This window comes from Callionymus lyra, chromosome 8, assembly GCF_982586985.1.
Source record: "Callionymus lyra chromosome 8, fCalLyr1.hap1.1, whole genome shotgun sequence".
In the NCBI taxonomy this organism is placed as follows: domain Eukaryota; kingdom Metazoa; phylum Chordata; class Actinopteri; order Syngnathiformes; family Callionymidae; genus Callionymus; species Callionymus lyra.
The window spans coordinates 19858681-19883725 of NC_141825.1; the positions used below are offsets into that span (position 1 = coordinate 19858681).

A 25045-nucleotide genomic window follows, 5' to 3' on the forward strand; every position below is an offset into this window, starting at 1 on the left:
ACTTTTTTTCTTTTATATCAATCTTTTAATCTGGATGAATAAAAACAACTAAAATTGAAGCATTTTCTCAGCAATTTTCTGGAAGGATTAAAAGTGGATCAGTTTAATTACAGATGAAAATTAATTGATCTCTCAAATGTTCCAATCTTTTGACAGGTCTAGTTAAAATAAACATCTATTATTATCATCTTCTTGATATAAATCCAGATGAATCAATTTTGGAAAAAAATCAAGTTGAATATTCTTAGATTAGGTCAACATTTTAAAAAAAAAATGTAATTGACTTTAAACTGTTTAATTTGATTTTAAAAAAAAATCTGATTCTTCTCTCATTTTTCTCAAAATTAATAGTTATTTTTGATTCTTTTCTTTTAGGAATAGAAAACTTGTACGAGAGGGCGCTGTACATCCGTAAGATTCTGCTGACCATTCCAAGATCAGTGCTCATCGTCATGCGATACCTCTTCGCCTTCCTAAACCAGTAAGTTGAGTCGCTTTTTTATTCACTAATCTTCCCTTTTTTTTTTAGATAAAATATTTAATAACACTGCAGCAAGTCCAACTAAATGAGTGTTATTTCTCTTTCTCTATATTTCAGCGTTGAAACATAATAAACATACGAGTCATTGTTTTTCTTTCTCCTCAGTCTGTCGCAGTACAGCGACGAGAACATGATGGATGCCTACAACTTGGCCATCTGCTTCGGTCCCACTCTCATGCCCACACCGGAGTGCCAAGACCAGGTGTCGTGCCAGGCGCACGTCAATGAGATCGTCAAGACCATCATCATACACAACGAGACTATCTTCCCTGACGCCAAAGAACTGGACGGGCCCATCTATGAGAAGTGCATGGCTGGAGGAGAATACTGGTGAGAAGAGACGTTTGTTGCTCTGCTATATAATCTGTTAAACTAATGTGATGTTTTAAATGGATGATTGAACCATTTTCATAAAAAAAACACTTTGAAAAGACAAACAAATACTGTCAGGTCAAGGTTTAAGACCCCTCAAAAGTTGCAGGATTTTTACTTGCAGGATCTCATGGTTCTTCACTGTTTAATCTACATAAAACGGTACAGATGACAATGTAATCTAACGTGATGCCGTATGACAAAACAACATAAAGTAACGTAAAGCGTGTGTTGTGACATGATTTATCGCAACGTATCACAAACCATAATCACAGTTAAACATGTCCCAACATTCAAACATTGAAAGGTTATATCATCATATCATTACTTTTTGTAACACGTGGTTACATAACACAACGCAACTTACCAAACAAGTTAGCGTAGTGCCACAAAACGTTTAGCACAACATCGTATCGCAACACATAAAATAAATAACGTATTGCTTCATTACGTAGCGCAACTTGACGTTTCCCAACATACTGTATCATTACTTTATGGTTATATAACAAAGTGCAAATGACCAACCAAGATGACTTCATTCCGTTTTGTTTATTACGTAGCGCAACACAACGTAGCGCAACACAACGTAGCGCAGCACAAAGTAGCGCAACAGAACATACCACAACATATCGTAACGCAACATATTGTAATTCAGCGTAATGCACCGTAATGTACCACAACATAACGTACCGCAACTTAACGTACCGCAACTTAACGTAACGCAACTTAGCGTAACGCAACTTAGCGTAACGCAACTTAGCGTAACGCAACTTAACGTAACGCAACTTAACGTAACGCAACTTAGCGTAACGCAACTTAACGTAACGCAACTTAACGTAGCGCAACTTAACTTAACGCAACTTAAAGTAGCGCAACTTAACGTAGCGCAACTTAACGTAGCGCAACTTAACGTAACGCAACTTAACGTAACGCAACTTAACGCAACTTAACGTAACGCAACTTAACGTAACGCAACTTAACGTAACGCAACTTAACGTAACGCAACTTAACGTAACGCAACTTAACGTAACGCAACTTAGCGTAACGCAACTTAACGTAACGCAACATAACGTACCGCAACTTAACGTACCGCAACTTAACGTAACGCAACTTAGCGTAACGCAACTTAGCGTAACGCAACTTAACGTAACGCAACTTAACGTAACGCAACTTAGCGTAACGCAACTTAGCGTAACGCAACTTAGCGTAACGCAACTTAGCGTAAAGCAACTTAACGTAACGCAACTTAACGTAACGCAACTTAACGTAACGCAACTTAGCGTAACGCAACTTAACGTAACGCAACTTAACGTAGCGCAACTTAACTTAACGCAACTTAAAGTAGCGCAACTTAACGTAGCGCAACTTAACGTAGCGCAACTTAACGTAACGCAACTTAACGTAACGCAACTTAACGCAACTTAACGTAACGCAACTTAACGTAACGCAACTTAACGTAACGCAACTTAACGTAGCGCAACTTAACTTAATGCAACTTAAAGTAGCGCAACTTAACGTAGCGCAACTTAACTTAACGCAACTTAACTTAACGCAACTTAACTTAACGCAACTTAACGTAACGCAATTTAACTTAACGCAACTTAACGTAGCGCAACTTAACTTAACGCAACTTAACGTAACGCAATTTAACGTAACGCAACTTAACGTAGCGCAACTTAACTTAACGCAACTTAACTTAACGCAACTTAAAGTAGCGCAACTTAACGTAGCGCAACTTAACGTAACGCAACTTAACGTAACGCAACTTAACGTAGCGCAACTTAACTTAACGCAACTTAAAGTAGCGCAACTTAACGTAGCGCAACTTAACGTAACGCAACTTAACGTAACGCAACTTAACTTAACGTAACGCAACTTAACGTAACGCAACTTAACGTAACGCAACTGAACGTAACGCAACTTAACGTAGCGCAACTTAGCGTAACGCAACTTAACGTAACGCAACTTAACGTAACGCAACTTAACGTAGCGCAACTTAACTTAACGCAACTTAAAGTAGCGCAACTTAACGTAGCGCAACTTAACGTAGCGCAACTTAACGTAGCGCAACTTAACGTAGCGCAACTTAACTTAACGCAACTTAACGTAACTCAATTTAACGCAACTTAACGTAGCGCAACTTAACTTAACGCAACTTAACGTAGCGCAACTTAACGTAGCGCAACTTAACGTAGCGCAACTTAACTTAACGCAACTTAACGTAACGCAATTTAACGTAACGCAACTTAACCTACCGCACCTTAAAGTACCAAAACATAACGTAACGCAACTTAGCGTACCAAAGCAAAGTACTGCAATTTAGCGTACCACAACATAACGTACAGCAACATAACGTACCGTAAGGTTATTTTCTTGGTTTGTTCTCTTTGTGGTAAACATCTGCAACATTGCGATTATTTACACAACTTTCTGGGTCTTCTTCCTCAAATTCAAGCGGCCATATTGTTTGTGTTCTGGGCTGCTCTTCTCTTTTCTCTATTCTACTGCCACTGGGACATGTTGTGGTGTCATCAAAATAGTGATTCTGATGATGGACTGTCCAGGGTGTCGACCTTTTCATCTCGATGTTTTAAGAAGGTTCTCTCTGAAACTTATTTCTAACATGACCTATTGCTACTACCTTCAAGCTCATCCAATTACAAGCGGTGATGGATGACATTCTGATGAGATCACTAGTTCCCTGAGTGAATCTTTGAGTCGGTGCCGTGCGACGAATCAAAGGCACGGGGCTCAGAGTCACTCATGCAGGTATTGCTGTGATTCTTGGGGAAACTCACCACTGCAGCTGTGTTGCTAAAAAGCCTATTTTTATAGTGTTACTAAGGTTTTCTGTGGACTATGTGAGTGTGTTCCGCCTTCACATGTCGATAAACACAGTAATAGATGTGACTCTGGCAGCAGAGAGAAGCTGGTGGTCACCTCGCAGCCAAGCGGTGATTAGGCCAATTGCAGAACATGTATCTACAACCTCAAACCACCTCACATCTGTTCATAGCTCCGCCCTCTCCGTGTTCTCTGCTCGACTTACGTCACCAGAGGCCGACGGGGATTCATCCCTGACCGAAGCTGCTCACCAACCTCTGCTCCATGATGCACCTGCAGAGAAGCCTGCAGAGATTTGTCCTTTTTTTTTTTGCTGCTTCATTTCTCGTTGAAAAAAAAAGACAGACTGCTGACGGAGGAACACTGGAACACACACTCAGACCCCGGCTGTAAATCTACAGTGTAACTCTGCTGCCAGTTCTTTCTTGGCAGGGAGGATGTTGACGAAAACAGGGCACCACTGCTGCTGAAGCATCCCAGTTCAACTGGTGAAGCGAAAAAGTGGATCGATTATGTCATTGACGAAAAGTTAAAATTCACTTTTTACTTTAGAGAAGTTTAGATTATGATCAGAAACTGTTGGAATCTTAACTTGCTTATTTGAATACAGGAGATGCAGGAGAAAAAAATGGAAATTATTATGCTCTAGAAATTCTCTTCATACTCTTGAGTAAACCACTAACTCAATGGTGGGCAATTACATTTTCTCGGGGGCCACGTTTTATACAGTTGCTGTTTTTGGGGGCCTTTAAGCAAAAATAAAGGAGAGGAAAATAATAAAGATTCACTGATATTACTTTTATAACCAGTGGGTAAATATAATTTGTATTTGTTTATTGTTTATTTTTTAATACAAATTTATTTTTTCAAATCTTGTTTTATATTCTCTTAAATCTACTTGAGGGGCAATAAACACTTGCAAAAATGACAAAATCTAGGAACTAAAATGACAAAAGGTAATGACTTAAGTCCTAAAACAGAAGCTCTATAGTAATATTTAGAGACTATTGATGGATAATATGAATAAATACAAACTATAATTATTAGTTTCTACATGATCTTGAGGGCTGCATAAATACAGTAAAAAGTAAGTAAGTAAGTAAGTAATATTTATTTATATAGCGCTTTTCGAGACCAGGGTCACAAAGCGCTTAAACAATCAAAACAATACTCAAAAAAGTATATACTTTAAAGATCAAGATAATACTGAGAACAACACAGGAGTTCCAGAAATTCAAGGAAAAAAAGGCCTCACTTTGCCTTGAAAGCTCAATTGCTAAGTTGGCGGCTGTAGATAAAACACTTTTGTTGTATTAAAACACAATTTTAAAGCAACACAAGGAAAATTGAAAACAAAATGACAAATCTTAGCTCTAATTCTACAACACAGATACATTATTATTTAGAAAAACACCAGAGGAAAGTAGTTCAGCTCCACCTTCATCAATATACTTCAGGTCTACTTAGCTTCTGCGAGGCGATGCTATTGCTAGCTCAAGTCAACTTGCCAAAAAAGCTCAGAAATGGACTCTTCAGGCAAAACACTTTTTAAGTGAGTTGTAAGGTCGAATGGGAAACAAAAGAAATACATTTTAAAACCTTTTTTTTTCCCGTAGATGGTCTTCTGAGTTCAATTACGTTTGTTTTTAGCATTAGCTTAGCTATTATATTAGCATGGCTTATAACGTGTTGTGTTTAAAAGATACTTTTCTGAAGTTGTTATCATAAGATTAGGGATGAAATAAGATGGCTGTAGACGACAAGTCACTGTATCTTTTCTTCCCCACAGTGAGAGCCCTTACAGTGAACATGGAGCCCTGGAGGAGGTGGACAATGAAGGCGGCACAGAGACGCACACCAGCGAAGATGGTCAGTCAGTTTATGAATCTTAAATATTCTCAAAAGCAAACCTATAAACCACGTGGAAGTATTAAAATATTTTCCAAAATATAAGTCAAATAGTTAACCCTATGACGGGAGGAAACCCCGGGGCAAACCAAGTCAGACATGAGGGATTATGTCTCATAATTTTCCTGGTGATTGTGTTTGTATTTCCACAGTTTCAAGTCAATACTTTTCTATTTGAAGTTGCCTTTCCCTTGAAGTTTTCCACATAAAGCAAGAGATTTCCTACAACAATAGCAAATGCATTGTGTGCGAGTTGCATCCTGTGATTTATTAACGATGCACCGCAGCGCCACGTGTCCAGGAGAAGTCTGTACAAATGCATCAAGATGGAGCTGGATGTTTATCAGTCGTGTCGGGGAAACTAGCAACATGTGCGACACTTCCATGTGCTGCCAGTTTGAGATAAGTAGACGCCACCTGTGGCGACTTAAGACGTGATGAATCACGCTCCGGAAAATCAAACGTTGCAGATGTTAAAAGTTCAAAAGAAAAAATCTAATTTTGTTATCTGACTATTGATAAAAGGAATGCGTTTATATAAATATTCTTCTCTAAGTCAAACAAATGTGTGGGAATTAATGATTAATCTTTCTTGCTAGAACGTCTCCAGAACTGTGTCAGTGCAGACGAGGATGTTCCGACTGAGTGCAGTTCCTCCCATAGGAGTCTTGAATTGTGGTCGAGTTATTGTCTTGAGTTATTTTTAAATCCTCCATGACCTCATTTAAGTTTCAAACCAGGAAAAAAAAAGCGATTCTCCTCTCAAGCGTCTTGATCCACATTTGTTTTAGGTGAAGAGCTTTTAAATAACTTATCTTCTAATGTATTTATTTTGAAAGGTAGGAAAATATTATAATGGCTATAAGACCATCTTTTTTGTCTATGTGAAAAAAGGTTTGGACTGAAATATTTGGCTGAAAAAAAAACACATCTAGATTGATCTCATTCCTAAATATGACTTTCCAAGGTGTAGTCTGTAAACAGATCATATACAGTGTTTCTGACAGTTGACGACTTTATTTTAGATTTCTTTCTATTATCATTTGTTAGGTTTAGTGTAAATACAAAATGTGTTGTTTTTTTTTATAATATAGATATTTCTTATTCTTCAACCAAAATGTAAGATCAATTCAAAAGTGAAGATTACTTTTACACTTTTGTTCTTGGTCCTTTTCAGGGCCGGGTCTAGACAGGCATGTATGAGGGGGCAGCCACAAATCTTGAGGGGGCATTGTGCTGTTACTTACTTACTTACATGTAAGTTTGAGGGGGCACAACATTTATTTGAGTGGGCCAGGCCCCCTCTTGCCCCTGCCTAGACCCGGCCCTGGTCCTTTTACGATATTATTGAAAATATAATTAATATGAAATTAAAAAAATATGCTGCTAGATGAAAATTATTTAGTTTAATCATGTTAAACAAGTTTTAAAATAAGTTTTCTATCTTGCAAAAGTTACTTTTCAGGCAGTGTAAATGGGGACCTTTGTGGGTTATGTCTGCGTGGTGTCAATCACTTTTTGGAGTCCTGACTACTAATGTGCTTCGACCACTTTAATACGACACAAGACAGGACATATTTGTTTTAAAAGAGTTTGAAGAATCTCCGGTTTCCGGTGATGACTGAGGACGAGAGGATACAGTTGACTTCAGAAGCTTTTAAAGCTGATTTTTGGTTTCAAAACAAAAGAAAGCAGTTACGAGTTTGTCTAGAGTCATGTGGTCTGTAAATTCTGCAATACTACAAATATATTCTTGTTTCTACAGTATCGTAATATATGGAATTATATCATATTGTTATCCATGTGTCGTGATGCGTATCGTGACGTAATACACGTATATACCCTAGTGTGTCGTATTGTTACTTTTAATCATGCGTTTGCCGATAAATACATGACCTGGTCAGGTCAAAGGTCAACCAACATCGATTCCCGTTGTTGGCAGGACGCCCTCGTTGTGACGGCGTTTGTGCAAGTTTTACTCTTTACTCTGCAGCGAGAATTCTGACCCGCTCTAGTAGAAGAACTCACATTTCTCCGATCCTTAAAACTCTTCACTGGCTTCCAGTTTCTTTCAGGATCAACTTTAAAATTCTGGTTCTTACTTTCAGATCTATTCATGGTCAGGCTCCTCCTTACATCACTGATCTGATCCAGCCTTACACCCCAGCTCGGGCTCTGAGGTCTGTGGATCAGAATCTACTGATGGTTCCTCGCACACGGTTCAGGACCAGAGGAGAGAAATCCTTCCAGGCTGTTGCTCCTAAGCTTTGGAACAATCTTCCTCTCTCTCTGCGCTTGATGGATCTACTGACTCCTTTAAGAAACATCTTAAGACGTTTTTATTTGTTCAGGCTTTTCCTTGATTTTCCGGAACTCCTGTTGTGTTATCAGTTTTATCTTGCCCTTAAATGTATATACTTTATTGAATATTTTTTGATTGTTTAAGCGCTTTGTGACCCTGGTCTAGAAAAGCACTATACAAATCAAAATTACTTACTTACTTACTCTCTCACTTTTAAATCCTTAAGACCAAGAGAATAGACTTGTTTATCAGTGCATGTGCTGCTCTCAGCTGTTGTACGATTAAAGATGTAGGACAAACCCTCTCGCGTGGGACATGTGACTGATCGCGTCTCTTCGTCTCTCTAAAAGTCACGGTCGAGTGTGTGCCCGCAAAAAACTTTCCGAAAGATCGGTCACCGACGACCTTTTCAAGCGTGTAGTGCCGCTGTCGGCGTGGAGGAGGAGATGAATCCGTCGGAAAAGTTGAGGAGAAAAGAGGGAAAAACAAGTCTCTGCGTCGACGTGTGCAGAGCTGAGGCCGTCTGCTGCCGTGCAGCCCAATTAATTCAGCCAGTAAATTCCTGCTTGTCACATTTCATCCACGCCACGTCATTCCCGACGAGCCAGTGAGCCGAGCAAGGTTACACGTTAAAGGCTGATAAAAAATACAATAAAAGTGGATGAGATTGAAAAGGACGGGGGAAGAGATGAAGAATCCGTCTCTCTGCTCTGAATTAGGAGTGTATTTCCCGCCTCACGTGGCCTCCACCGCACATCTGGGAATCACTCCGGTGAGAGAGATATCATGACGGCTATCCACGGTCTGTACCGGCTGACTCAATACATATAAAGGCTGTGGAGGGTGAGGCTTGCGTCTGCCCAGGGACCCCCTGTCTGAGCTGAAGTGCGATGAGAGGAGGGCAGAAGTAGCAGTGAGGGAGGAATAAATAAGCTATTTATATCCCCGGGTTGCTGTCGTGCATGCATATTTGCTTAGAGTCGTGAAGAAATGGTCTGACGGAGCTGTTTTCAAACTTCCCCCGTTCTTTAAAGTCATTAAACGATAATGTGCATGAAGAATGCACATTAGAATCTTTAAAATATAAAAAGATTTAAAGTGTTACAGGGGTTTTATTTCACCTTAAAACTTGGTTATTGAACAGATCATTTTTTCTAGGAAAAGAAATGTATTTTTTTATTGTATCTTTCTTTATAACAACAGAATGAGCAAATAAATCAAAGATAGATGACATGTTCATTTGCATTTGTTTCCACTGCTAGACGGGGACATTCATGAGTTTTTTGTTTTTTAAATGTTGTTGTTAAATGTTTAAATGTGTTAAATACGATGGATTATGAATTATTTTATTACGAGATTAAAGTTATACATATTACATTTATAAAGTTCAAAAATGTCGGTAAAAAAGGTTACGATTTGGTACCACAATATTTTAGGGTAGAGTAAAATTAGGAAAGAAAACATATACATTTGTAAATTATTAGTATAAGCTATTTATTTATATTTATATTTAGAGTTAAATTAGATTCCGGTCCACACTCCACACCAGTAGGTGGCGGTAATGCATCTATATATTGTTTACCAATTCCATTAAACAAGAATAAGATCAATATATATATATACTGTATATATATACACACATCTGTCTCTATGATGTTCTTGTGTCTTTTGAAAGGCACCTTATGAATAAAATTCTTTCAAAAAGAAGACACTGTATCATGATACCTCATCTGCTGTTTCATGAGGCTTCAGCCTCACTAGTCCTGAGTAAAGGTGCCGAATCCTAGTCCTAAATAACTAAAAAGTAAAGATTTGACATAGATATTGACATTGAATCATTTAACACATTCTGATTGGTTTTTTGACAGTTCATGTTTTTAAACTCGACAGATTCTTCTGGTCCAATCATTTATTAGCTGCAGGCTGTGGGTTTGATTCCTCCACTTAACGTCTTTGTGAATGAACTGTACCTGACCCGTTTAATCCGCTCTGTTGACAGAGGGCGAGCCCATTGAAGCCATCGCCAAGTTCGACTACGTCGGGCGCTCGTCCAGAGAGCTGTCCTTCAAGAAGGGCGCCTCCCTGCTGCTGTACCAGCGGGCGTCGGAGGACTGGTGGGAGGGACGCCACAACGGCATCGACGGCCTGGTGCCGCACCAGTACATCGTCGTCCAGGACATGTGAGTTTTTCACTCGCATTTTTTTTTTAATCGATTAAAGGCCTTCATTTGACACTTTTCAGCCTTAAAAGATTACACAGTGCAGTCCTAGAATTGTCAACATTGGCAAATGAACACATAAATCCAGATTTACTGTGATTTATTTGAGGGAATATACATTAAACTATGTTTTTTTTTTTGTTTAGAATTAAATAATTAATAATGAAAATATATATGAACTTTATTATTATTTTAATTTAGTGTTGAAATATTTATTATTATTCTCTATATTTTTAAGATAATGAATCCATATTAAATGACTAAAACAAATATGATAAACATGCTAAAACCTCAGCATGCCAATGTTTAGATAGTTATTTTTGAATAATTGTATTTTTTCAGACAGAAAGACAAACTTTTTTAAACCTTTTTAAAATATATTTTATATGTAGGTAATGTAGGTTCCAGTCCTTGAGGCATTTTTTTTACCAGACTGCCTGAGAATAAAATAATAATTTATACATATTTTTGTTGATTATATACTATATTATCTATATATGTATTTTTAGCCATATTAACTGTCTGAAAAGTGTTCTTTTCATGAGAAAAAATGACTAGGTTTTCTCCCAAATTAGATTAGACTGTGACTCTCAACGCTTAAAGATGCTTGTTTTTTGGTAATTCTTACAAAAATAAATAAGTCTTTAAACTAGTAAAAATTTATGGAATACATATTCGGGGAAAAAACTGTTTTGCTGATTCAGCTTTATGCTGAGATGCATTTTTCCTGGTGTAAATTCCATTTTTAACATTTATTTACATTTTATTTGTGTCAAGAAATTGTCCTTAATAGACAACTGTCCTGGGGGTCACATAAGACCACCAGGCATGTTTGTACTGCCCGCTGCTGTCAGTCCAGCTCGGCCGCCGGGTCGTCCTCCGCCTCGTCGCTCTGATGCGTAAACTCTGCCAAATAAACTTGAGTCACCGTCTCACTAGAAGTCGGGCCAAATAAAGAGGTCATTTGGAATCTCCTGCTTCCCCTTTCGCACTGTTCAGTGGAATAATGTGATGTGAGGAAGACAAAAGTTATGATTGTTTTTTATGTGAATTAAAAAAAACATTGCATTAAAGCCTTTCATATATTCTTTTAAACTACAAAAACTGAGCAGCGAAAAGAAAAGTGACTTAATCAATATCAAAGTAGAAGGAAGTAAATAACAAGTCAATAAATACATACAGGGAATCGCTGAAATTGTGTTTTAAATGCAGCTTAAATCAAAATAATAACTAATATCATCTGATATTTTTAACTTTTTTTTTTTAACATTGTAATAGAATAAATATCGTAACTAGTACTTTTGGTAATTATTGTCCGACTCATAGAGAGAATATCAGTTTGTAAGTCATGACACCGATGTTTACAGACATGATGTATGCATAAGTTTTAATTTAAAATAAAGGATATTTAACCCCGGTCCAGGAATTGATATTGATCAATGAGGATTTTTTTTTTACTAGTCTGCACATAAAGAAAAAAATATTTATAATCTTTTATCCTCATCAAATGCCTTCATATTTTTTATTCATTAATACTGTCTGAAATGTGTTTTATTTTGGAAAAAACAAACAGATTTTCTCTGAAGTACCAACAGCCTGTGTATCGTGACACATCAAGTTAACTCAAACATTAAGCATGTTAACTAGTGAAAATTAGTAAAACACAAACTCCATTTTGTCGCAGACAAAAACAGTTTTGCTGATTCAGCGATGTTTTTTTTAGACGTGTTTTTCATCCACTTAACACTCACAAACCAGTCATGCTATTTTGTTTTTGCTGTTTTTATCTGAAGGTCAGTCGGAGAATATAATGGAGACATTATTCAGGGACCCCTGCTATATGTCCCTTAAGTACATGTTTGATTTTAAAATGTATTACATTGACATCATACCAGGCCTTAAGTTTTTGACATTGAGTCTGTGTTGATCAAATCGCTGCTGTCCCTCTATTATAAACAACTAACCCTCAAATAACGCCTGATGGTGAGCAGCTGCGGAGGTTAAACCCAAACGTTCTTCTGTGGCAGCGTCTCATGCATCACAGAGATACTGACAGAAATGTGACTCTGGTGACTCCCCGGAACTCTGTAGTCGCGCTCGGAGACGTGCTGACTCGCAGGAATCTAATATCACACACTGTCATCCAAGAAAATGTGGAGACGTTTGGCTGAATGTGCAGGTTTTTTTTTCGTTTTGGGGGGTGTCAGTCTGTCTCAACGCTCTTGTCTCCGTGTCCCAGAGATGACAACTTCTCCGACACTCTGAGTCAGAAGGCTGACAGCGAGGCCAGCAGTGGCCACGGGGGAGATGACAAGTGTCCGGGGAAAGACGTGGGTTCGCCCACCGACCCCCGCCTCTCGGAGGCCTACATCAGCAGGTTGGTGTCCATGAGGCGTCATTAGGTTGACGTGCGACTTAAAAACTATATTTACCCAAATGTATTTTTCAAGGTTACCTTCATATTCAGGCTCAACAGCCACTCACTGACACATCTAACACCGATTAGTTGATGAGGCCTCATGATACAGCTGTGTAGTGAAGACACTGTATCATGATACAACTGTGTAGTTAAGACACTGTATCATGATACAACTGTGTAGTTAAGACACTGTATCATGATACAGCTGTGTAGTGAAGACGCTGTATCATGATACAACTGTGTAGTGAAGACACTGTATCATGATACAGCTGTCCAGTGTAGACACTGTATCATGATACAACTGTGTAGTTAAGACACTGTATCATGATACAACTGTGTAGTTAAGACACTGTATCATGATACAGCTGTGTAGTGAAGACACTGTATCATGATACAACTGTGTAGTGAAGACACTGTATCATGATACAGCTGTCCAGTGTAGACACTGTATCATGATACAACTGTGTAGTGAAGACAATGTATCATGAAACAGCTGTGTAGTGAAGACACTGTATCATGATACAGCTGTCCAGTGTAGACACTGTATCATGATACAACTGTGTAGTTAAGACACTGTATCATGATACAACTGTGTAGTTAAGACACTGTATCATGATACAGCTGTGTAGTGAAGACACTGTATCATGATACAACTGTGTAGTGAAGACACTGTATCATGATACAGCTGTCCAGTGTAGACACTGTATCATGATACAACTGTGTAGTGAAGACAATGTATCATGAAACAGCTGTGTAGTGAAGACACTGTATCATGATACAGTGTCTTCACTACACAGCTGTATCATGATACAACTGTGTAGTTAAGACACTGTATCATGATACAACTGTGTAGTTAAGACACTGTATCATGATACAGCTGTGTAGTGAAGACACTGTATCATGATACAACTGTGTAGTGAAGACACTGTATCATGATACAGCTGTCCAGTGTAGACACTGTATCATGATACAACTGTGTAGTGAAGACAATGTATCATGAAACAGCTGTGTAGTGAAGACACTGTATCAGGATACAGCTGTGTAGTGAAGACACAGTATCATGAAACAGCTGTGTAGTGAAGACACTGTATCATGATACAACTGTGTAGGGAAGACACTGTATCATGATACAACTGTGTAGTGAAGACACTGTATCATGATACAGCTGTGTAGTGAAGACACTGTATCATGATACAGCTGTGTAGTGAAGACACAGTATCATGAAACAGCTGTGTAGTGAAGACACTGTATCAGTATACAGCTGTGTAGTGAAGACACTGTATCAGTATACAGCTGTGTAGTGAAGACACTGTATCATGACACAGCTGTGTAGTGAAGACACTGTATCAGTATACAGCTGTGTAGTGAAGACACTGTATCATGACACAGCTGTGTAGTGAAGACACTGTATCATGATACAGCTGTGTAGTGAAAACACTGTATCATGATACAACTGTGTAGTAAAGACACTGTATTATGATACAGCTGTGTCGTGAATACTCTATTGTGATATAGTAAAGACACTGTATCATGATACAACTTTGTAGTGAAGACACTGTATCATGATGCAACTTTGTAGTGAAGACACTGTATCATGATATAGTGAAGACACTGGGTCATGATACAACTTTGTAGTGAAGACACTGTATCATGATATAGTGAAGACACTGTATCATGATATAGTGAAGACACTGGGTCATGATACAACTTTGTAGTGAAGACACTGTATCATGATATAGTGAAGACACTGTATCAAGATACAACTTTGTAGTGAAGACACTTTAATCGTATTATAGTGAAGACACTGTATCGTAATATAGTGAATACACTGTATCATGATATAGTGATGACATTGTATCATGATACAACTGTGTGTTCACTACACAGCTGTATCATGATACAGTATGTGTTCACTACACTTTATCATGATACAACATTGTAGTGAACACACTGTTTCATGATACAACTATGTAGTGAAGAGCCTGTATCATGGTATAGTGAAGACACTGTATCATGATACAACTATGTAGTGAAGACCCTCTATCATGATATAGTAAAGAAAATGTATCATGATACAACTGTGTAGTGAAGACACTGTATCATGAAACACCACTGTAGATATCACTGTAAGTTAAAAAAAATATGTTTACAGTAAGTAGTAGATAAAGGCTAAAGATCATAAATCATAGTGACATCTAGTGGCCTTTTGAAATGACGACATCACTTCACAGCTGTTTCACGAGGCTTCATCAACACATCCCTACAGCCTATACTGTGGCAACAGAGGACATGCATTTGCCTCCAAACTCCCTCAGTTTTTCATGCATCACTTCTCTCCTCGACTGAAGAAACCACCGTCGGTAGAATAGTGGCCTCTTACGCAACACCTACTCTTTCCTGACGACAGGTAACCTCAGATTCCTGTCAGGTTTCCGGTGACTAGAAGGCTCCTGCTGGGACCCATAATAACATTCTCAGAGCGTCGACACACACACACACACACACACACACCTCCAGTCACGACTCTTTCTTCTGGCATCGTGCCACCGATGAGATTCTTAAAACACGCCGATGTTTTTGTTTTATTGAGAGAAAACGACTTTGCCGCCGCCGGTGATTCACACTCGGCTTCAGCGTCGCTATCATCTGGAGTACGTGAGTCAGTGGCTTCACATGAGCGATAATCAAAGCGCTCACGTCATCTGCAACACTCTGTACCTGTCACCGGCTCCCTGGTGAACCCCCTCCTCCTCCTCCCACTCTCTCCGTGACCCCCCAACCGTGATGAATCATTGATGTCTTCCGCTTTATTTAGACCATTTTTTGCCTCTCGCACAAGTCAACGAAATACTCACCTGACAAACGTGGGGGGGGGCGATGATCACTCATGACCTTATATCCATGTTACCCCTCAATGCCGGCGCTTAGCTAACCTTGACTGAACCTCAAGATCAGGTGTTATGATTTAACATACTTCTACTTTTTGTTGTTGGATATATTCACACCTTAATGCCTTAATCATTTCTCCAACTAGTCAAATGAAAAAACCTTGTTACTTTTTGGACATAAAGGTCATGGGGGTCAAACTCAATCACACAAGTGGCCAAAATATTGAATAGTTTATGGGACAAATAAACTGTCGATTTACCTGATAGGAGATATAATATTTTCATATTGTCTTTTTTATTCAACTTATCTTAATTATCTATATGTTTGACCAAACAAATTCCTGTTTTTGTCGTTTTATTGACATATGTTATCTCTGTCCCTTATTTTATCTTAAGTCCATAAACGTATAAACGTACATTAATAAACTTTGAAGTATCAAGTTATTAAGTTTGACGTTCATGATAAAAGTTCTTTACATTTTGAACTTTTGAATAAGATGAACTCTTTGTATGATTGTTTTCACTTCTTGCACTCGACTAACGTTGACGTCGTAAAAGATGAGAGCTCCTCCTGGTGGCTATAAACATTACTGCAGTTATTTTACTTTTGAAAATATCTCGACATCTGCAAAGAATACATCATAATAAAGTATATAAGATCTCTCATATCAAGTTTTATATTTGATATTTTTAAATAATAAATTCCATTTTATTTCACATTTGAATGTTATTCATGTTGTCAAAAAGGTCCTGAGACTGAAAAGATGATATAAAAGTCTTTAAAGAACATTATTTGGTAGAGATTTTTATAAATGAATACATCTTCTTTCATTAGGCACAGGAAACGTTCAGAGCCACCTACTCGTCGCCCGCCCGCCCGCCCCAGCGACGTGCACTGCATGGTGCACCCCTCCCAGCAAGTCCACGGTGGACACGGGGCGACCCCAGAGATGGGCTCTCCCGTGCTGGGTCACTTCAGCCCCCGTGACATGCTCCGCAGCCGCAACCACTTGGACAGTCCGGAGCGCCGGCGCCGCACCGGCCACGGCAGCCTGAGCAACATCAGCCGCCACGAGTCCCTGAAGAAGATGGAGAGCCCCCCTATCCGCCGCTCCACCTCCTCGGGCCAGTACACGGGCTTCTCAGACCCCCACCACCATCACCACCTCCATCACCACCACCATCACGGAGGGAAGCCCCTGGACCCGGAGACCATCGCACAGGTCAGCGCCGGAAGAGCGGCGAGCCGACCGCAGCTCCCTCCACCATCAAAGCCCTGCCCGGCCCTGTAAACACATAGTTGTTCCCTGTCTTCTGCTTCGTCTGGCTGCGACTGTGTGTGTGTTTCACTAGCAGACAGCAGGGGGCGCAGCTGAGACTTAGTGGATCTTGAGAGGAAGTTTTTAATTCGTCTAGTCACAGACTATTCTGTAATTTTGTTGATTAATAAATAAAATGGCCTGAAAGGGAAAAAAAAAAAGGTAGTCTCAACAAAAATAGAATCGCAGCATTACCTTACTTTACCTTAACTTAACAACAAAATAATTCTTGTTAACATTGATGAGGACAAGAAGGGGATTTCTAGTGTGATGGATACTGTAGGAACAAGGATGTATTTGTAGTATTGTCCAAGTACTTGACACTGGTGTTTCAGTATTTACAGACCATATGACTTTTGAAGAATTCATAACCGCTTTCATTTGTTTTAAAACAAAAAAAGTTGACTGTATCCCCTTGTCCTCAGTCGTCACCTGGATCTTGCAGTATTCAATTGTTTATATGGCATCAGGAGGTGTAATGACGGCTGCCATCTAGTGGCTGGAGGTTTAATTGCAACACAAAAATGAACAAACACCTTAAATATTTGCATTTGCAGTTAAGTTTATATAAGAAAATTATAATTTTACACACGTTAGATGGGATTTTAAATCCAAAAAAATGAAATACAAATTGTTGAATATCAATAAAGTATCATAAAAAAAGTGTTTCAATATTTTCTTACAACCCTGTAACAGACCAATTAATTTTACATTATTAGATACAACTAATATCTGAAACGAAACAAGAAAGATGTATTAATAATTTAAAAATGGAGTTATTGTCAGAAAAAGTACAAAATCATTTTAACAACTAGTTAAACAATAACAACTTTCTAGTGTGATGGATATGATCAACATCTATGAACCATGATTTTTGCAGATGATATAGTGATGTACAGTGTAAATAAAGATGAGAGAAGTTCTTAACTCTACCAGAAACTGAAGCTGCTTACTAGTAGGAGAAAGTATTAGATTGAAATACTACTTCTGCTTGTGCATTGTGTGCTTTTTCTTCATGTTGTTGCTTCTTTTTTATCATCCGTCTTCTGTTTCTTCACTATTTCTACTAGTCATTGTTATATTTTATTTGTTAAAGTAAATATTAACATTATTAGAATCATATTTACAATGTTAGTGTACATAAGAAAGAAGGATCCAAGGGTTGATCCCTGTGGTTCTCCTCCTAAATTTTCTTCTTTTCCTGCTTTCTAACGGCATGCGTCGTCTCTTCTTCACACTCACGCGTTCATGTCTTCCCTGCAGGACATAGAGGAGACGATGAACACGGCTCTGAACGAGCTGCGAGAGCTGGAGCGCCAGAGCTCGGCCAAGCACGCCCCCGACGTGGTGCTGGACACCCTGGAGCAGCGTCAGTCGTCGGGCAGCAGCGGAGGCGGGGGTCCCACCCCGGCCAGCTCCAGCGAGTCCCTCAGCCCCGTCCACGGCGTCATGCTGCGATCCGGGGCCGAGCCGGCGTACCGCCGCAGCACCGGGTCCTCCAGCGAGGCCTTGAGCACCTTCAAGCCTGCGGTGGCGCCGCGTATGGGGGTTCAGCTCAAACCTCCCGCCCTCCGACCAAAACCCATGGTGCTGCCCAAGTCGGGCCAGGCCCCTCCTCCCGCGGCCCCGTCTTCCCAGGACCCTCAGGACAAGTCCTGCACCATGTGACCATCTAGTAGAGGATCGAACAGTGCAGCTACTTTTAACATCTTTGCTTATATTTTGGGAATGAAGCAAAACAAAATATTAAAGAACTCGATTATAAACGTCCCCAGATTTGTTTTAGACTCGTAACAGAGCCTAACATGATACAGAGCTTCAATCGCCAAAAAAAAATGCAAAGAAAAATCCACCTTGATGGAAAAACGTTGCAAAACTTAAAACTAGAATTTAACTCCTGATGCCGACTTGGGAGTTTTTCTAGAATTTGGTGTTGCAATGTCCAATTTTTATCTGCTGTCGTTGAACGCAGCTTTAGAGAAGCAGCGTCCCGACCTAAAGAACCAGATTCTGCTGCCATTAAAAAATGTTTAAAAAAAAAATGTAATTCATTTCTGGTTTTATTTAACTTTAAATTACAATATTTGGATGACCTCGTCCAAAAATAAAAGGTTTACACTAAAATCTTATTCTGCTTACAAAGGTTACAAAGATTGTTTAAAAAAAAAATTAAACAATAAAGAAACGATTGTTGAAACTGATTTACAGCGGATTTAAAAAATGTCTATTTAATCAACCGATGTGTTCACTGACCTCGTACTTCTGAACGTCTTGTTGTTGATCAATACTACAGAACAGTGTTATGTTAGAAAGACATCTCGACAGCACATCAGTCTCACAAGTTTAATGTTACATTTCACTTCAACAGGTTTTTTTGTGCCACCTCTGACGTGCTGGACTCACTAATATTCTCTTATTTCCTGTTTGAAATGAGCTTAAAAAAAAACACTATTTGTGAACTGTTGATCCTCGGACATTATCTACAAGAATATACAGTATATACTCATTGAAACGTCAAAGCATGAATGTGACACAGTGGCGTGTTTAGACTCTAGGTGGCGCTCTTGGAGAGTTTAGCCAACAGTAGCCATGGACCTGATGACTGTTAGTGTAAAAATCAACGATTCATGATGACGATGTGTATTCACTCCACGCGCCTGCAGAGGGCGCCAGATATCTCGTGTACATAGTAACCCAAAGTTAAATATTGATTAAAAATACTAACTTTCATTATTTTTATAATCTTTATTTTTGTCTTTCTGGATATAAAGGAGGTTAATTTAGAAACAGAAATGCAGTAGAAGAGATGATTATACAGAGATATCGACTTTATTGTAAAAAAAAAAAAAAAAAAAAGAAAATGTGTTTTTGTTGTTAGCGTACATCTGTGAAAGTGCCTTTGACAAATGTTTCAAGGACCTTCATCCTCTTCCTCATTTGTTGTCCGAGTAGAAGGTCTCGCGGAGGAGGTGTCGACGCCATGTTCTAAGAGTTGTATCAGAGTTTATCAACAGTGTACGCGTGGTGACATTGCACTTTTATGTACATACGTGTATATACGGCATGTAGCGGCATAACGTTTAGAGTTCATCGCAACTCTGGAGGACTTTGTTTCTAATAAAGGAGATAGTTTGTTGCGTCTGACTTTTGATTCTTGTCTACATTTTCCACCAACGCGTCTTATCCGATAGCAAAATCACTTGAAATCTAGATATGGTGTGAATGGGAAAAACAAGTGTATTTTTGTTGGTCTGGATCCAGGAAGAAATATTTTAAAGGGAAATTGAGTTTTGCTATCATTCTAATGAAACAATTATAAATAATGAAATCTTACATCCCTTATAAGGTCAAGAAAAAAGGGGGAAAAAACTTATCTTAGCCTTTATCTAGATTCAGAGTTAAAGTACACCAACCTGTCTTGGCTGTACTTTAGAATTTTTAGCAAAATAACACTAACCTAGTTAAGCCGTACACAACATTCAGACTTTAAGTACACTCACCTAGGTTAGCTGTACTTATTTCGAGCAAAACTACAGTAACCTAGCTCAGCCGTACGCCAAATTCTGAGTCAATGTACATATACTTTAATTGGTCAAGTATTTCAAATATTATAGTTAAAGTTGGTGTGTATTCTTGATTTGTGTAATCAACGTTGCTCAAAAATGTTTAACAGGTTTGCAATTAATATTTTTTTTGGCGAGAGGAAGTAGGAATGAATCTTTACACATTCTTTATTATACATATGTTTTTTTATACATAAGTTCATTTTGTCCTGTACATCATTTATTTTTGTTTAAATCAAGCTACAACTTTCAGAGTTTAAGCAGGTCTTCTTAAAGTCCGGAGTACAGACTATATCTTCCGGGCAGAGTGCGCGGGAGCTTCACTGCACACTTCAAATCTCTGTGTGGAACCCTTGCACTGCTAGCTCGAGTCAACTTGTTTATTTTTTGCTTGTTCTTGGCCTGACTTTTCTTGACCATCTGGTGGAAGAAAAAAAGGAAAAGTCATGGTTGTCATTGATCAAAAGTGGGACGATGCTTCTACCTCGGCTATCTTGACCTTCCTCTCCCAGGTCTGGACGCTCTTCTGCAACTGTTTCTTCTTGTCCTTGACCTGAATGTATGCTTTGACATCAAATGCCAAAGTTTCTGAGACTTGACTGCGCAGCAGTTTGTTGAGGGCCTCTGCTTTGACTCGCTTCTGTTTGAAGACCAGAGGCAACAGATCAATAGAATTGTTAACTTGTGTCTGAATAAGTCAACTTTTTCTCGTGATGTTTTTTGACTCAAAGACAAAAGTATGAAGAGTCAGAGTCAACGGTGCTCAGGTTTTCATTGGGATACGAGTATATCGGAGAAAAGTTGGGAAGAAGAAAACATTTTTATACGGTATAATTTTTTCTGATTATTTGAGTAAAGGGCCAACAGCATATTAAGCATAAAGGCCCAGACCTCCCTCTCCCCTGAAACCTTTTCTTTCTCAATGGGCAAAAAACCATTAAGGTCGAAAAAGTATTTCTCTAGCAAGGACGTGCTGTCAGGGTACTCAGGTGAGGCAGTGCCTCACCTCTCAATGCGCATCTCTAATCGCAGAAGGCCTGACACAATATTAACCAATCAGACGCCACAAGAGGCGGGTCTATCTAACATTACAGCATCACTTGTCTAACGCCGTCGCTCAGGATTCTTCACTCTCGAGCCAAACTTAAATCTGGAGAGTTCTCGCTAAACTTTACGGTAAATTCCACAAACAACAGTTAATAGGAGGAAATAAACGCCCGGCTTTCAAATTAAGAGCATTGAATCAGTTGCGTTATCCTTGTAATCCTTTACTATCACAGTCATACTCTATACTGTTTAAATCCATGTTTGATAATCCTTTTTAAATTATTAATTAGTTCATTTCGTCTTTTTCCATATCCATTGATTGTTTAAAACTAATTTAGATTGTCAGCCAATTGAAAGGTCTCAGATCATAAAATATGGCAGCTTAAAGATTTTGAATACATAACTTTAAATAAACTGATAATTAAAACATAATATTTCAGCTATGACTCATATGTCAAATATGACAGGTTTATGAAGCTCTAAATCAATATTATCCACAATCCATGACTGCCATAGATCTAGAGGATGTAGACTAATATCCCACAACATATCACAACGATTCAATATAGACTTGTTGAGAAATTATTCATGAAATTATATATTTTTTAAACTTCATGTGTGTGTGAAGAATGCTGTTTAGATATAAAATAACCAGTAGTTAATTGAATAAGCTTCTCTTTTGGGTTTATATACTTGAAACTGGCACTAATGGAGTCAGTGCCTCACCAACCATGAACCTCACCACACGTCACTGTGTCTCTACCTGTTATTTTCGCACCTGGGTGGTGGAAGACCTCAACACAAGACCTTTAACAGCGTGATTCTCCATGTTAACATGTGGTCTTGGTCTATTGGTTAGAAAAGGTTCAGGGAATCTCCTCGAAAAACTTTCCCTCCATTAAAAACCTGTCCAAATAAGCACTAAAGAACAGCCTTAACGGTTGAACTACTCGGTCTAACCAATTAGTTATGGACCTTCATTAATAAATAACTAACCTCCTCGACAAATTTCAACTCTTCCTCCGTCTTTTCCAGCAGCTGCTTCTGTTTGTCGAACTTCTCGCTCAGTAATACAGACTGTTGTGAAATAGTCTTCATCTTTTCCTGCTCGCACAAAAATAACAAATTGGTTTAAGAACTGAATCTAGCATATTAGGAGAATATCATCCATCCATCCATCCATCCATCCATCCATCCATCCATCCATCCATCCATCCATCCATCCATCCATCCATCCATCCATCCATCCATCCATCCATCCATCCATCCATCCATCCATCCATCCATCCATCCATCCATCCATCCATCCATCCATCATCCATCCATCCATCCATCCATCCATCCATCCATCCATCCATCCATCCATCCATCCATCCATCCATCCATCCATCCATCCATCCATCCATCCATCCATCCATCCATCCAATCCATCCAATCTATCAATCTATCTATCCTTGACTTCCTTTTCCAGGCATGGACAAGGAGAAACAGTTTGTTCTACATGATTGGCCTTCACAGTTATGGTTGACATAGAAAATCGGGAAAGTGTGTTGGGTTGTGGGAAGAAACACATTATACTTATTTCAATTGAAACAGGAACCTTTGACCCACGAAAAGTCTGTAGTAGAAGTTCTTGCGAGTTCTTTGAACCTTTAATCACCACAACATGCTATCGTCTTGAATGACGCTACACTTACCTTGAGGGCGTCGAGATTATGTTGCACTTCCGAGTACTTTAGTTGAAGTTCATCCGTGTCTTTTTCTATTTTTTCTTCAAATACATCCTGGAAGACTTCCTGAAATCAGAGAACAACATGTTGCGATCACATTACTAAACGTACCTTTAACAAACAGAGGCCAAGCAAAGTGACAACAATAGCCAAGGTTTACATAGAAAGATGCCAGACATAAATTAGCCCAGAATCGCTGAGTTATGAATAAATAATATTTGTTTAAAAACTTTAGGCAGACATTTATTTCTGGTAATTATCCGAACCTTAAACTGTATATTACATATTCAAAGGTTATATCTTTGTAATTGTTTGTCATTCTAGCTGCACATTGCCGAACAGAAGATTTTTCTCCTTCCGTTTACCTTAAACACGGCTTCCTCCAGCTCCTTCATCTTTTGTTGCTTCTGCAGCAGCTTGGTCATCTTGCACTTCAACATTTGGTTGATCCCGTTATACTCCAACAACAGAGAGGGCTGCGGGGTTTAAAATATTGTCTCAACAAAACTGACATATACAAGTTTATTGATTGACAACAACAAGAATAGATGTTACCATTGACTTGCCGACGAGAGATTGAACTGCCGTCGACGGTTCCAGCATTAATATTCCATTTATTCTGACAGGGTTTATTTTACGCTCAAACTCAATCTTTTCCTTCCTAATTCTTGCAAGGCGGACTTCTGCCTCCTTTGAGGAGACCTGTGAAGACACGCCGGGTCAGCACAAATATGCTTCCTAATCACTGACGTGTCTTAATACCTTGAATTTGTTCTGAACTGCTTCATATTTCAGCCTCAGTGTCTCCAGGTCTCGTTTTGTTGCGGTCACTACTTTCTGGGACATGTGCAGTTTTTGCTGCGTAGTGAGTGGTTGGAAACTGTCCGACAGGATGGACCGGGACCTCCGTCTCCAGCTGGGATTCTGACGGGTTGCCACAGAGTTTGGTTTTTTTTTGTTTGAACGTTAAAAATGGAATAACTCACTTCAAACTCCATCAGGGAGGCGACTTCTATATCCAGACTGTGTGTCTCCGGCAGCGTCAGGTTGAGGTTAATAAAATGCTTAAACATGTCATTTTCTATCAGGAGGGTCGATTCTGGGGGTCTAGAGGGAAAAATGAACACCTCATGCTTATTTAGTTCATTTGTTTTGATGTATTTTGGAGTTGAACTAAAAACATTCTAGTGAAATTAAATATGTTACATGTGTCTAACTCATGGCCTGGGATCTGACCCACCAAGTCATTTCATGTGGCCTGTAGATGAACATTTATGTACATATGGTGAGCTATTAAGATATGACAGTATATGACAGTAATAAGCTATGATAAGGAACAGTGATTATAAATGTCAACAGTTATACAGAAACTTTAAAATTAAAAAAATGAATGTATGATTAAGTTTGCGACCCCTACATATGTAATTTTGTTCTATTTTACTATCTACCTAACCTAACCTATCTGGTGAAAACTAATGATGACAGCGATGAACCTTTCTGTCCACCAGGATCAAAGCCCACCTTGCTGACTCCAACATCATCTCATTCATGGTCACAAAACAATCTTTTCATAAGAGCCACCAGAGCTACAGCTTGTCCTTTGCTCACCAACACTAACTGAAAGTTCTCAATTCATCTTTATTTTTTATTCTATATGCTCAGCTTTGTTTTATCTTTCACCTTTATTCTCGTCTTTTTTCTGTCTTTGACTCTCTGATGTTTTTCTTTAAAGCCCTTCAAATACTTAGTGATCTCAACCACCGGTTGGTCTTGGCTTTGGTGACAGACAGAGAGATTTGTGTCTTTAATCTTGTAGTAGATCCATCAGAGAGGGTTACTAGACACCGACGTGACAAAATATCAGCTTCGTCCTGTGATTTATTACCTGCCAAT

At 38.9% G+C, this 25045-nt stretch overlaps 2 protein-coding genes across 4 annotated transcripts in view; one reads left to right on the forward strand and one right to left on the reverse strand.

Moving 5' to 3' along the window:
* Positions 1–19949, forward strand: part of srgap1a (SLIT-ROBO Rho GTPase activating protein 1a) — a 93582-nt gene extending 73633 nt beyond the window's left edge. For 2 of the 3 annotated variants that reach the window (XM_087798124.1, XM_087798125.1), the window contains exons 16-22: positions 376–481; positions 647–871; positions 5547–5626; positions 9967–10147; positions 12426–12563; positions 16329–16716; positions 18076–19949. In XM_087798124.1, coding sequence (XP_087654250.1) covers positions 376–481; positions 647–871; positions 5547–5626; positions 9967–10147; positions 12426–12563; positions 16329–16716; positions 18076–18480 — 1523 coding nt within the window. In that variant the 3' untranslated portion in view covers positions 18481–19949. Of the gene's footprint in view, positions 1–375; positions 482–646; positions 872–5546; positions 5627–9966; positions 10148–12425; positions 12564–16328; positions 16782–18075 lie in introns of all 3 variants that reach the window. The other variant, XM_087798126.1, reaches the window with a different exon arrangement.
* Positions 19950–20645: 696 nt separating this feature from the next.
* On the reverse strand, positions 20646–24730 carry LOC148073950 (cilia- and flagella-associated protein 263-like). Its single transcript, XM_087797786.1, has 9 exons — positions 24674–24730; positions 24139–24259; positions 23915–24076; positions 23708–23854; positions 23518–23628; positions 23120–23218; positions 22419–22526; positions 20860–21015; positions 20646–20795 (listed from the first exon to the last, which is right to left on the reverse strand). Exons 1-9 carry the CDS (start codon positions 24700–24702, stop codon positions 20646–20648), a joined length of 1083 nt encoding a protein of 360 aa, XP_087653912.1. The 5' UTR covers positions 24703–24730.
* Positions 24731–25045: the final 315 nt, after the last annotated feature.

What these genes read in the sequence shown, in the direction of transcription:
- LOC148073950 (XM_087797786.1), bottom strand. Translation starts at nt 24,702, where the DNA reads ATGAATGAGATGATGTTGGAGTCAGCAAG. An exon ending in CTCTCGTCGGCAAGTCAATG is followed by an intron (nt 23,629 to 23,707) that starts GTAACATCTATT and finishes TAAACCCCGCAG; the next exon opens with CCCTCTCTGTTGTTGGAGTA. An exon ending in ATAATCTCGACGCCCTCAAG is followed by an intron (nt 22,527 to 23,119) that starts GTAAGTGTAGCG and finishes TTGTGCGAGCAG; the next exon opens with GAAAAGATGAAGACTATTTC.